This window comes from Fukomys damarensis, unplaced genomic scaffold (assembly GCF_012274545.1).
Source record: "Fukomys damarensis isolate Sample0158 unplaced genomic scaffold, DMR_v1.0_HiC HiC_scaffold_17, whole genome shotgun sequence".
In the NCBI taxonomy this organism is placed as follows: Eukaryota; Metazoa; Chordata; class Mammalia; order Rodentia; family Bathyergidae; genus Fukomys; species Fukomys damarensis.
In genome coordinates this window covers 46315-59454 of record NW_022900929.1, presented here as the reverse complement: position 1 = coordinate 59454, position 13140 = coordinate 46315, and the positions used below count along the sequence as shown (strand labels likewise).

The following is a 13140-nucleotide window of genomic DNA, read 5'->3' as shown; positions in this document are numbered from 1 at the left end:
GCAATATAATCCTCAAGGTCATAAATAAGTTCATTCATTTTGAACAAAGTGTTGTTATACAGCATATTACAGTATTATTTAGGTTGAATCGCTTCTCGGCCTTTTGGCTAAGATCAAGTGTATTATTTAGGTTGAAAACAAAATGTTACCTCACCCTAAAAATTTATGACATTTATAGCTAAAAGTATTTATTATAAATCTTAGCATCTAATATCTCATTTTTTTTGTTGTATTTTTGTGGGCTTTTTTTTGTTGTTTTGTTTTGTTTTGATTTGTATTTTGGTAGTGGGGATCAAATTCAGGACCTTACATTTGCAAGGCAGGTGGTGTGGCACACTGAGCTAAATCCCCAGCCCTGAGTATATTTTTTTGAGTAAAGGAATGGAAAGTAAGTTGGGTTTAATCACGAACATAACTGTCAATTTGGGTGTTTTTTTATGTAAAAGCTAAATAGGTTTGAAACTAGTTAAATGTTTCTTAATGAAATTTTATTTCACAATATTATCTGTGCCTATATTAATAAAAGTTTTTGCTCTTTAACAAATTTTAGCTGTCATTTATGCAGTTTAAATTTTGAATTATTCATGTGGCATACAGTCCTTTGTCATTTTTTGGGGGGCGGTTTTTGAGACAGAGTCTCACTATGTAGTTGAGACTGACCTGGAATCACTGCATAGCCCAGGCTGGTCTCGAATTCACAGTGATCCTCCTGCCTCAGCCACTGGAGTGCTGGGATGTCCTTTGTCCTTTAACAGGCTACTTTGTTTTAACAATTTTTTTTTTTTTTTTTGCTTAGAGGTTCTGCTGTTAAACTTTCAGATCCCTCACCACCAAAGTTATGAGTTATCAAATATAATGAAATGTGTCTCTAGGTTTTAGAGGAACAAAATGACACCTTGAGGCAACTTTCTCAAGAACAGAATTCCAGAATGTTAAAAGATGCGATTCTGGCAAATCACCTTTGTGAACAAAAGGAGATAGAAACGGCACCAGAGAAAATAAGTCCTGAGGTACTTCCTTTAGCCATTTTCAAATGCATGTCTTTATCTATCACATCACTGAGCAGTGTAACCTTAAGGGTCATAAATGAGTTCATCCATTGTGGAACAAAATGTTGTTATATAAGATATTGCTATATTATTTAGGTTGAAAAAAAATGTTACCTCACCCTAAAAATTTATGGCATTTATAGTTGAAAGTATTCATTATAAATCTTAACATCTAATAGCTCATTTTTTGTGGTGGTTGTTTTTGTACATGTGTTAAAGGGCAACTACAGACATATATGGAAAGCATGGAATATTTTAAAACTATTTAAACTACTAAATACAGTATACATATTTTTGGGGTGGTGCCATTTTGGACTTAAAAAGTAGTGATCTATATTGACCTCCACTGGTCTGCAGCAGTCAAGTGGTCAAATTCACAATGGCCTCGCCTCAAGGAAAGGTTTTTAACATTTCCCATTAATGGTTTTTCTGTCACCTTACACTTCTTGCTACTAACAGGCAATTTGACAGTGATTTCACCCCATTGGTATGTTAATGTGGGGGTTTGTTTATTACTACACTGTTGGGTGAGAAGGAAAAGTTTGTCCAGCAGAAATTCTATTTCGGATGGAATTTCTTCACTTTTGAGAAGTATGGAGCACAGTGTACTCCAAGTAAAGAGCTGGTATTTTGTTTTTATTAAATTAGCTCGGTGTCTTTTCTTGTTTCACATTTACTAGCATTTCAGACACTGAAAAGGAAACAAAAAGTTATTGTAACAGTACCTTATCTCAGAATTTTCTAAGAGGAGTGCTACCAGTTTTATCCCATTTACCATAAAAGCATTTTAAAATATAAACCTTTTTATTCATATTTTTATAGTACAGAAAAATCTGGTTGGATGAAAGAGTACTAGGTTTAGAGTCAAAGACCTGGGGAAATCCTGTGGTTGGGTTGCTTATATGTTAACCTCTTCTTTTCAGAATTAGATAACTAAATGAGTTCTTGATGTATGTAGAAGTACTTAGTGTGGTACTTAGATTAAGCATTTATCAGTAACTAATTCATATAACTGACGAAAATGTTAGGAAAGGAGACTATTTGATATTTTCAGGATAAAAGAACTGAACTTTAGAAAACATCATCTGTTACAATACCTGTAGAGCTTTACGCCCTTACTATCGACTGGCTATATATATTAGATATCAGAATGTAAACCTAACTTTTAATGAAATCACATTTTTTATTTTATGTGTTAGATCTGTTGTAATTTAGAAAAAGGTTTTCCAATTCTGATATTCCTAATAATTACCATTTGTTTTTTACAATTGCAGATTGTGCCTTCATTTAAACTTTTTTTATATAAATTTTTTAACTTTTGGGAACTTATGCTTGTGTGCTTTGATGTTTCTGTAAGCTTTTACTCGGTTGGATATCTGCTTATTGCAGCCCTTTCATTGTATAAATATGCAGATTATTTAGAGGAAATTGCAATATGTCATTTTATTGAGTGTCTAAATGTCCCCTTTGTTTTACGTAGATTTCTGTTAGTCATGAAGAAGATCTATTGCATAAAAATCACAGGTTGCAGGATGAAAATGCCAGGTTAAGACTAGAAATAGATGCAATAAAGAATCAGAACCAGGCAAAGGAAAAGAAATATCTAGAAGATATTGAACTTGCACACAAAAAGAATGATGACCTTCAAAGGACAGTAAAACTGAATGAGGAAACAATATTTCAGTGTAATGGACAGCTTAATAGTCTGACAGTAGAAAATACAATGCTAAATTCTAAACTAGAGAATGAAAAACAAATCAAGGAAAGACTGGAAGCAGAAACTGAATCATACTGTTCCAGACTGGCGGCTGCTGTCCAGGATTATGATGAAAGTCAGACATCAAAAAGAGATGTGGAACTTGCTTTCCAGAGAGCAAGGGATGAGTGGTTTCGTTTACAGGACAAGCTGAATTTTGATCTATCAAACCTAAAAGATAACAATGAGATGCTTTCCCAACAGCTTTCTAAAGCTGAAAGAAAATTCAATAGCCTAGAAATTGAGCTCCATCATGCAAGAGATGCTCTTAGAGAAAAGACTTCAGTTTTAGAACAGGTGCAAAGAGACCTGAAGCAAACACAGTGTCAGATGAAGGAAATTAAACACATGTATCAGAATGAACAAGGGAAAGTGAATAAATACATGGGAAAGCAGGAATCTATAGAAGAGAGATTATCTCAACTTCAAAGTGAAAATGCATTGCTTCGACAGCAGTTGGATGATGCTCACAACAAAGTTGACTTTAAAGAAAAGACAGTAATTAATATCCAAGACCAGTTTCATGGTATTGTGAAAACACTTCAAGGTGAGAGTAAAAAACAAAGTCTAATACTGGAAGACAGAAATAAAGAGTTAATCGATGAATGTAATCATTTAAAAGAAAGAATATATCAGTATGAAAAGGAGAAAGCAGAAAAAGAAGTAAGTATCAAGAAAGGTAAATATTTTCCAAACTTCCTGAAGGAAACTCAGAGTGAAATTTTACTATGGATAATGTTTAATCTAGTTGAATATAAAAGTATATAGTGTACAAGTGTACTTCCTGTGTCTGCCCAGAAACTTACTTTGTTTGCAGCAAATACAACTTAGACCTGATTCCCGACAAAGTGTGCCCCCAGGTGAAGAGTAACCCTGTTGCCCTGACCCCAGTAGCCACATTTGTGCACGTACTCAGTTGTCACCCTGTACCTCAGAAATATGGAAAATTAAAATTTACCATGTCTTCATTACACATTTCTTAAATATTCAGAGTTGTATAGAACTGAATTTGAAATGCACAAAGAAAAAGTTAGATCTGAGAGGTTTTGGGTTTTTTTTAATTTTGTTTTTGGTGCTGGGAATTGAACCCAAGGCCTTCTGCTTATTGCATATATGCTGTACCCCTAACTTGTACCCCAGCTGTGAATTTTAATCTTTGTGTTGCTGTTAAGACCATGACGAAGATGAATGGAAATGCTCATGGGTATTTTTAAATTAAGATTCAATTAAATGGGTTACTTTGACAGTTCGTCCCAGATTTTCCAGACAAAGTACAGGTGCTATATTTTATGATAATTTTGCTTCTGTAGCTTTACACACACACACACACACACACACACACACACACACACGAATATTTTTGTTAGAGTTTTATTCATGTTGTCATGACCTAAATCTGAAAATGTTTATCTCAAATTTTATATTTTTATGACCTGTCAACTCTATAAAAGGCATAAACTTTTCATTAAATCATAAATTGGAGAAAATGTGGAAATTTACAGCAAAACTATAGTTGGTTTAATCTTTTCAATGGTATGTATCGTTTATTTTCTTAAGTAACTTCCTTGTACTATTAATTTTGAGACTGTTCCTATTGTGTAAAGGATGTAACTTTATCCAATACAAAGATGATTGTAGCAATCTGTGATATTTTGACACAGAATCTCCATTTTCAGGCTAAGGAATTCAGGTGCCAGGATTCATGTACAGCAGCAATGGAGTATATAGGGGAGAGAGTTGGATCAGCTGAGGTCAGGGAAAGAGGTGAAGGCCATGTTACCTAGGAATTCACTTTTATTACAAGATAAGTACCTACTGGAGGAATTTGAGCAGAGGGTTGAACATAAACTGTAATAAAGCTCTAAAGTTGAGTCTCTAACAAAACTGAGGGAAAATATGTGGAATTTACCACCACCAGTCCCACCCAATACTGGGGATCAAACTCAGGACCTTACGCTTGCAAGTCAGGCAGTGGCACCACTGAGCAAACTCCCCAGCCCCCATAGTCCCCGTTCTTCTTGAGACTTCAATAGATTGTTAAACATTGCGAATTCATCAGAGAAGGAGTGGATGAAGTGTTGATTCTAGTGTCAGGATACTAACAGAATAGTGATTGGGCAGGAAAACACCACCTTCCATGTCCCTAACTGAACTCAGCAATAATCAGAAGCATATACATGAAGATGATTTGGAAAGATGAACTAATGTATGTGGTGATATTTTTCAGAATATATGTTAAATATTAATAATGTAACAAAAAGATGATTTATAAAATAAGTAACAGAAATTTCTTATCAGGGAGTTGTAAGACAACTTCAGCAAGAACTGGCTGATACCTTAAAAAAACAATCTATGTCAGAGGCTTCACTGGAAATTTCATCACTTTATCGCATTAATTTAGAAGATGAGACACGGGATTTAAAGAAGAACTTAAGTCAAATCAGAAGTCAAGTATGTATGAAATTTAACATGTCAACAGTTAATCTACAGCTGCTTAAATATTATAAAGTGTTTTAGGATACAGTGGACAGTTTTGTATTTTTATTATGTTTATTGTGATTTTATTATCTTTATACTATAAGTTACTCTTACTTTCTGGCTTTTTTCTTACAATTTCCCACATCTTTCCTTAAAATACATCCCCTTAAGGGAAAGTTGAGAATTACAGCAAAGTTGAGAGACTTGTTCATGTTAAGCAGTATTTTTAGTGATGTCTCTGTTGTCGGGGTGATAATAGGCAGATTCAGTCAGAGCATAATGTTTAACAATATATTCCAAACATTATCTTGTTTCTTCACTTTTGTGAATATATAATCTTTGTATGTGTTTATCATGGACTTCAAGATAAGTTGTGTATAGAAAGTGTTTTCTCAAAAATGTAAATGCTTTAGGTTACAGGTATTCCTCATTTAACAACCTACTTAACAGTTGTTCAGACTTATGATTGAGTACTGTTCAGGCTCATAACCCCCCCCCTTGGACTTACAACCCATCTTTTTTTTTTTTTTGTATAGTTCTGTACATCTTGTCTAGAGAACCTCAAAACCTTTTTTGTACAGTACAGCTTATTTATAGAGTTGTGTAAATTTTGCTGATTTAACTGTATAGTACAGTACTGTACTTTTATGCATTACAATACTGCATGTAAGAGTTATGCAGATTAAAGCAATCATCAAGTTGGAGTTTCTTTGACTCTTTGCTATAAATTTTGAAATGTACATTCAATGTATAATTCTTCATTTAATGATGTTCCTTAGTTATAGGAATGTAATTCATCATTAAACAAGGATTATGTAATTTAAAAACTAAAGTTATACATTTCATTTTTCTTTCATTTAAAATAAAGTTGTGAAAGTATTCAGATCATGTATTTATATATAAAATAAAGAATTAAGAAAATTAAGTTCTGCCATTGGATTTTTCAAAGCAACTTTATTGAGTTATAATGCAAATACCACATAGTTCACTCATTTAAAGTGTAAGATTGAGCATCTCTTAGTATGATTTAATCACATAAGCATCTCCACAGTCAATTATACATCAGTTTTATCCCCTGGAAAAGAAACCCCAAGTCCTTCAGCTGTCTCTCCATCTTCCTCAGTCCTAGGAAACTGTCAGTCTTTTGTTTGTTTGTTTGAGAAGGTCTTGCTGTGTAGGTTAGGTTGGCCTGGGACTCAACAGCAATCCTCTTGTCTTATCCTCCCAAGTGCTGGGATTACAGGTATGTGCCACCATGCTGGGCTCACATTTGTCCTTTGTGATTGTCTTCTTTCTCTTAGCCTAGTGCTTTCAGGGTTTATTTGTGTTGTAGCTCATTTCTTTCTGTTGTAGAGTCACATACTCTATTATGTGGCTACCTCGTATCTATTGATGAGTTGAAGGACCTATGGTTAGTTAATAGAACGTTTTTGGCTGCATTTAATACTACAATAGACATTCACAAGTTACTGTATACAAACTTTTTTCCCTTGCCATTGGGTTTTATCCATTGAGTTATTGGGCTGATGTCCCCCCTCTCTGCTTTTATTTGTACTGTTCTCTCTGTAGTTTCTCTTCATTTGGCCTCATTTATTCAGAAGTGGCTTGCAATTTGCTCTTTTTTTTGAAACTTTCTCTTCCTGTTCTGACCCTTGGTGACTACGTGTTTCCAGCAAATTGTTCTGTAGAGAACAAGTTAGCTGGTCTGCAATCTTGCATTGCTTTTTTTGTTTTTTGAAGAGTAATAATCTTTTGCTCACTTTGGCAGCACATATACTAAAATTGGAATGAAGAGTAATAATCTTGCCTAAGTATAAATTAATTTACCTAAGGAGAGAATAATTTCCTGATATTCTTGTTTTTACCTATCCTTGACTAAATTGAAAATATATTTGCTTAATATTTACTATTAAAAAATTAAGATTGGCTTTGGTAGTGCATGCCTGTAATCTCAGCAGTCAGGAAGCTGAGGCAAAAGTATCATTTGGGGTCAGGCTGGGTTACATGGTGAGTTCAAGGTCAGGCTGAATTATGTAGTAAGACCCTGTCTAAAAAAATTAAGTATTATAGCAAATAATTTCTTTGAAAGATTGACATAATGAGGTTTATATTATACAGATATTTTAAGAAATATAAAATTGAAAGCATTTTATCTGATACAGGAGAATTTTCTATCAAATGTTTGTATTTTTTTCACCATAGGAAAGAAATGGAGATTTGTCTTCATTACATAATTATACCAGGATTTATAGACCATGCATTTGACCAACCAAAAAGCTTTGTGTGATGTACTATTATACACACTCTTCATTTGCTCATCAGAGTGCTTGCAAAAGCAGCCCAGCAGTTACTGGAAATGAATTGATTTGGGAACCTTTATTTAGCAACAAGGTCCTATAGCTTCAGCTCAGTGGCTTTAGCTACCTCTTGTGATCATGTCACACACATAATACTTAATCCAGGAAGCTCCATCTGCGTGATTATTGCCCACTGAGTAGTGCTGAGAGAAAATAAGCTGTAAGTTGTTACTTTTAAAGTATCATTAGCTACTGGAGTTAATCAGTGGGTCTCCTTGATTAATCCATGGGATGTATTTCGGGCCTTGTGCTTTGAAATGCCGCCTTCATTGTTAATAATGGCCACTTGAGCTTGTGTAGAAGACCTCTTCCATTGGCTACCACCTGCCTAAAACATCAGATTTTGCTTTCTCTAGCCTGAGGTCAGCTCAGGAGGCACAAGGAAGCAGGAGCTTCACCAAGAGCCCTATTTCCTCAGTATTCCTGTATTTCCTCTTTACTGCTTCTCCTATTTAAAACAATTTTTTTCTGGCTCTGGAGACTGAACCCTGGGCCTTCCACTGACCTACATCTCGGGCTGTTTATATGTTTTATACTGAGACAGGATCTTGCTAAATTGCCCAGGCTGGGCTTAAATTTGCTATCCTTCTGCTTCAGCCTCCTTAAGTGCTGGGATTACAGACATATGCCACTACACCTGGCCTCATTTATTTCTTGTTGGTTTTTGAGATATGATCTCACTCTGTATCCCAGGCTGACCTTGAATTTACTCTGTCACCCCAGGGAAGCCTCAAGCTTATAGCATTCCTGCCTCAGGTTCCTGAGCACGAGGATCACAGGTGTGTGACCCCAAACCCAATTCCTATTTTAAATTTTGCATCATGGTCTCAATTATCAAGGCTGGGCTTAACCTAGGCAATCTTCTGCCTCAGCTTCCCTAAAATATGAAATTTTATCAAAACATTAGAAACAGTAATACCTATAGCAGAGATTCTATATAGCCCAAATTGAGTTGCATACTCTTCCCTCATTTAATTTTCCCAGCAGTCCAGTGAGGTGTAGATGCTGTTGTTATCTCCAATTCATAGATGAAGAAATCAAGACAAAGTTCATCTTCTTCCGTTCCCACTGCTGCTAACTGGTGGAGCTGGACCTCAGACCCAGGCATTCTGGCTTCTGTGTAGATGCTGTTTCTCAAACAGTTTCAGGAGCCATCTAGACATTACTGAAGTATAATGCTCATTTTTAGTATCACTGGATACCTCTTGTCAATCATATGTAAGAATTTTTCAAATCATGGTTGATGAATGATACTTCAAATACAAAAATATAAAACTATATAAATATAAATATGAAATCTTTTCCTACACCAGTGTCTTTAAGAGTTCTACCTAACCTCTCTTCCAGCTGGTTTAGTGTTTCTATTTTAATATTTAGATCTTTAATCCATTTCAATTTTAGTCTAGTGCATGTTGAGAGGTATAGATGTAGTTTTAATCTTTGGCAAGTTGAAACCCAGTTTTTCCAGCACCATTTATTAAAGAGGCTATCCTTCCTTCAGTGAGAGTGTTTGGCTCCTTTGTCGAAGATGAGGTGGCTGAGTGTGTCTGGAGTTGTTTCTGCATTTTCTAATCTGTTCTACTGGTCCTCAGGTCTGTTTCTTTGCCAGTACCATGCTGTTTTTATCACAGTAGCTTGTGTAGGAAAAGATTTTATGAACAAAACTTCAGTTGCCTATGAACTAGCACAAACAATCAACAAGTGGAATCTCTTCTTATTAAAAAGCTTCTACACATCTTAGAGAAACCACCAATAGTGTGAAGAGACAACCCACAATGTGAGAAAAAATTTTCACCAGCTGTCCCTCAGACAAAGGTCTACTATCTAGAATATATAAAGAACTTTAAAAAAATCAGACCTCCCAAATTTAAAGACCCAGTCCAAAGATGGGCATCTGAAATGAACACACAGACAAAAAAGTAGAAATAGCACATAAACTTATGAAAAAGTGTTCAACATCGCTTGTCATTCAAGAGATGCAGATGAAAACAATACTGAGATTCTACCTCACCCCCAAAAAGAACGGCTGCCATCATGAAATCAACCAATAACAAGTGCTGGCAGGGTTGTGGGGAAAGAGGAACACCGCTCCACTTTTGGTGGGAGTATAGATTGGTACAGCCACTGTGGAAATCAGTATGGAGATACCTCAAAGAACTAGATAGGATTGGAAGTCTGATTTGACCCAGCTACTCCCCTGCAGGGTATCTTCCCTAAAGAATTTAAAGCATCATACCACCGTGACATATGTGCCCCCATGTTTATAGTGGCACAATTTATAATGGCTAAAACTTGGAAGCAACCCAGTTGCCCATCAACTGGAGCCTGGATAAAGAAAATGTGGTTCTTTTATAAAATGGAGTACTACTCAGCCATAAAGAATGAGAAACTAGAGACATTTATAACTAAATGAATGCACATTGAGGCAGTACTCAAGTGAAATAAATAGGACACGTGTGTGAATATGGAATAGTTTCTCTATTGTGAGAAACTGAAAGTATAAGGACTAATGGGTATAATTCATAATGTGAAATAGAAAAGTTGAAAAGGGGAAGGAGAAGTGGGAGGGGTAGGGGAAAAGAAAGAGAGTGGAATTAATATGAGAAAATGAAAAAATGGAAACAAAGTCTTTGTAGCTAAGAAGGGGTGGAGGGGTAGAAGGGAGGGGAGAGAAATAGTGAAAAAATAACCAAGATGGGTTATGTAAAGGTGCAAATTTCCAATGACGAATGTCATTATATTGTATACCTTAAATGTACCAATAAAATTAATTTTTAAAAACTATAGCATAAAGCCAGGTGTGGTGGTGCATGCCTGTAATCCCAGCACTTGGGAGGCTGAGGCAGGAGTATCACTGTGAGTTTGAGACCAGCCTGGGCTCCATGGTGAGTTCCAGGTCAGTCTCAACTACATAGACCCTATCTCAAAAAAACAAAATAAAACTACATCATAATTCTTCTAATATAAAAGTACAACTAAAAACACAGCATGAGTAAAGGAATTTTCTCTTTTTCCTCATTTTATCAAGGTTTTTGTTTTTTGTTTCTTTCCTGTGACACTATGCATTGCCAAGGCAGGTCTGGAGACTCAGCCTCCCAAGTAGCTGGGACTCGAGGCACATAGTATTGTGCCAGCCTTCCAGTTTTGTCAGTTCGAGTATCTGGTAACATAGCTAAAATCAGGAAGTATATTTCCGACCTCGAGCAGGGATCAATGAACTTTCCTGTAAAGGGCCAGATAGTGTTGTTTTGGGCTCTTTGGGCCAGAGGATCCTTACCTCAATGATTCAGTTAACTCTAGTTGCATCACAGAGGTAACTCTAAACAGTACGGAGGTAGAGCACTACGGCTGTGTTCCAGGACAGTTGGAGTGTGAAAACTGGAGGTGGGCAGGTTATTAGTAAAGTTTTTGTTTTGTTTTGTTTAGTTGGAAGAAGAGCAGAATCGACACACACAGGCTGCGCAATGTGCTGAGAAGTTGCAACAACACCTACAAAAGTATGATTTAAAGCAGTATGCAAATAACTTGAATATTTATAAAGTCAATGTGCAATATAGTATGAGAAATATGTCAGTTAGATAATCAATAAGTCTCCATCAAACTGTGTGAAATTCTAGCTTTGATCCAGTTACTTGAAATGTGTAATGTAGGGCTGTCAATATAGTGCAATGGTACAAGCATGTGCTTTACAGATGAGGCCTTGGGTTCAGTCACAACACTGCAGAAGAAAAATTATCTACAACCAAGTGGGAACAATGATAATTACCAGATCATCTACTTTTTCTAATTTTTAAGATTGTGTGTATTCATTCTTTCAAATGCTCAAAAATTATGTGATTTTTTTTAAACAATAGGTCTGTGAAAATAATTATTTTCCAATAAATATTTTAGGCTTGAACTTGAAAATTCCAGGTTAAAAGTGAAAGTTAAAAAGCAAGCAGGGAAAACTGAACAGCTTCAGAAACACCTGTTAAGTACAAATTTGGTAAGTCAGTCTCTTTTTCATTTCTATCATCATGAGAAGGAGTTTTTATTTCTCTAGTAGTATATAGGAATATTTTAGGCAAAATATTTTTTTTAAATCTCATTGATAAAAATATTTGTCATAATCATGTTAGTACTATTTGCTCTACTAATAGTAAAGTCCTCTTAACTTTAGAGAAGGTAGTTGAATTTATATAGTTAATGACTTTAGCAGTAATATTTTATTAAAAAAGACTGTGATCCGCTAAAATTGATATTTTACATATATACCACATTTCATTTATCCATTGATGAACCTGAAAGTTATTTCGACATTTTCTTGGAAATAATGCTGCTCTGGACATTGTTATATATAACTATATATTTGGAGTCTTACCTAATATTTTATAATAACTTTTAAAATTATAGGAAATTTATGTAATGTAGAATTTTGAATTTTTCTTAGAATCAAAGCCTTTCCATGTGATTTTTGAGTATAAATTACTTGTAATTTATATTCTTATAAGAATAAATACTAGGTCAGTAGGCAATCATTTTTTTCCCAAAGAAACATTTATTTCTCTTTTACTGTAAGAAAAGGAAAAATATGTTAGTAAAAAAGTAGAAATGTCTGTTCATCTTACAGAGTAACTAGTGCTTCTAGCATTGTAGTTTCAGATTTTTTTTCCAGCCATTTGTGCTTATCAGCTACTCAAAGGTATAACAGTCCAGAAGATTGATGTTCAACTCTGGTGAGAGTTTGCTTATGTATAATGAAAATCATGTAGGGGCCGGGGATTTAGCTCAGTGGTTCCCCTGCCTGCTTCACAGGTGCAAGGACCTGAGTTTGATCCCTGGTACCAAAAAAAAAAAAAGAAAATCATGTAATTTGAACAAGCAGAGCAGTTTCCTGTTGTTCATGCTCTCCTTTGTTGACATAGTTGCAGGATCAAGGACATGATGCTAGGATTAAGGGTGTGATACCCTTGGGGGTGGATAAAATAGATAGCCTTGGTAAGACAGAAGGGACAGAAAGAGGCTTGTCACTTTGTTGCTTATTGCTGCTACTGCTGCTTGTCTTCTCTTTGATGTCCCTCTGCCACGCCACCCTGCCTTGGAGCTAGCCAACTGAAACCTCTACAAACTGTGAGCTGAATAAACCTGTCCTCCCTTATCTCATGGGTGTTGGGTATTTTGTCTCAACAACAAATAAAGCAAAACTAAGACACATTATCAGGGGCACTGGAGTGTTCTGACTAGTGTTTCTCTGAAGAAACATGGAGAACTATTTTTTTCTAAATATCACATAAATTAGTCCTGTTTTATTACCATACTTTTCATATACATAACATAACAATATATTGATGTAGAGTCTTATGTAAATTAAAGTGTTTGTAGATGGGGAGGGGAGGAGGGGGTGAAGGGAGGGCAGAGGTAAGGGGAAAAAAATGAGAATCAAGACTTGCCATGTAAAGGTACATGATCCCAACAATGAATGTAACTGTACTGTATCCCTAAATGTACCAATAAACTCAAT

General features: G+C 35.4%; 1 protein-coding gene across 7 annotated transcripts in view; it reads left to right on the top strand.

The window, feature by feature from the left end:
* The window catches only part of LOC104854354 (ankyrin repeat domain-containing protein 26), a 105552-nt gene that overhangs the window by 71081 nt on the left and 21331 nt on the right, over window positions 1-13140 (top strand). For all 7 annotated transcript variants that reach the window (XM_010612847.3, XM_010612852.3, XM_010612849.3 and 4 more), the window contains 5 exons: window positions 873-1010; window positions 2530-3468; window positions 5104-5256; window positions 11067-11137; window positions 11532-11625. In XM_010612847.3, the coding sequence (XP_010611149.1) occupies window positions 873-1010; window positions 2530-3468; window positions 5104-5256; window positions 11067-11137; window positions 11532-11625 (1395 nt within the window). The remainder of the gene's footprint in view (window positions 1-872; window positions 1011-2529; window positions 3469-5103; window positions 5257-11066; window positions 11138-11531; window positions 11626-13140) is intronic.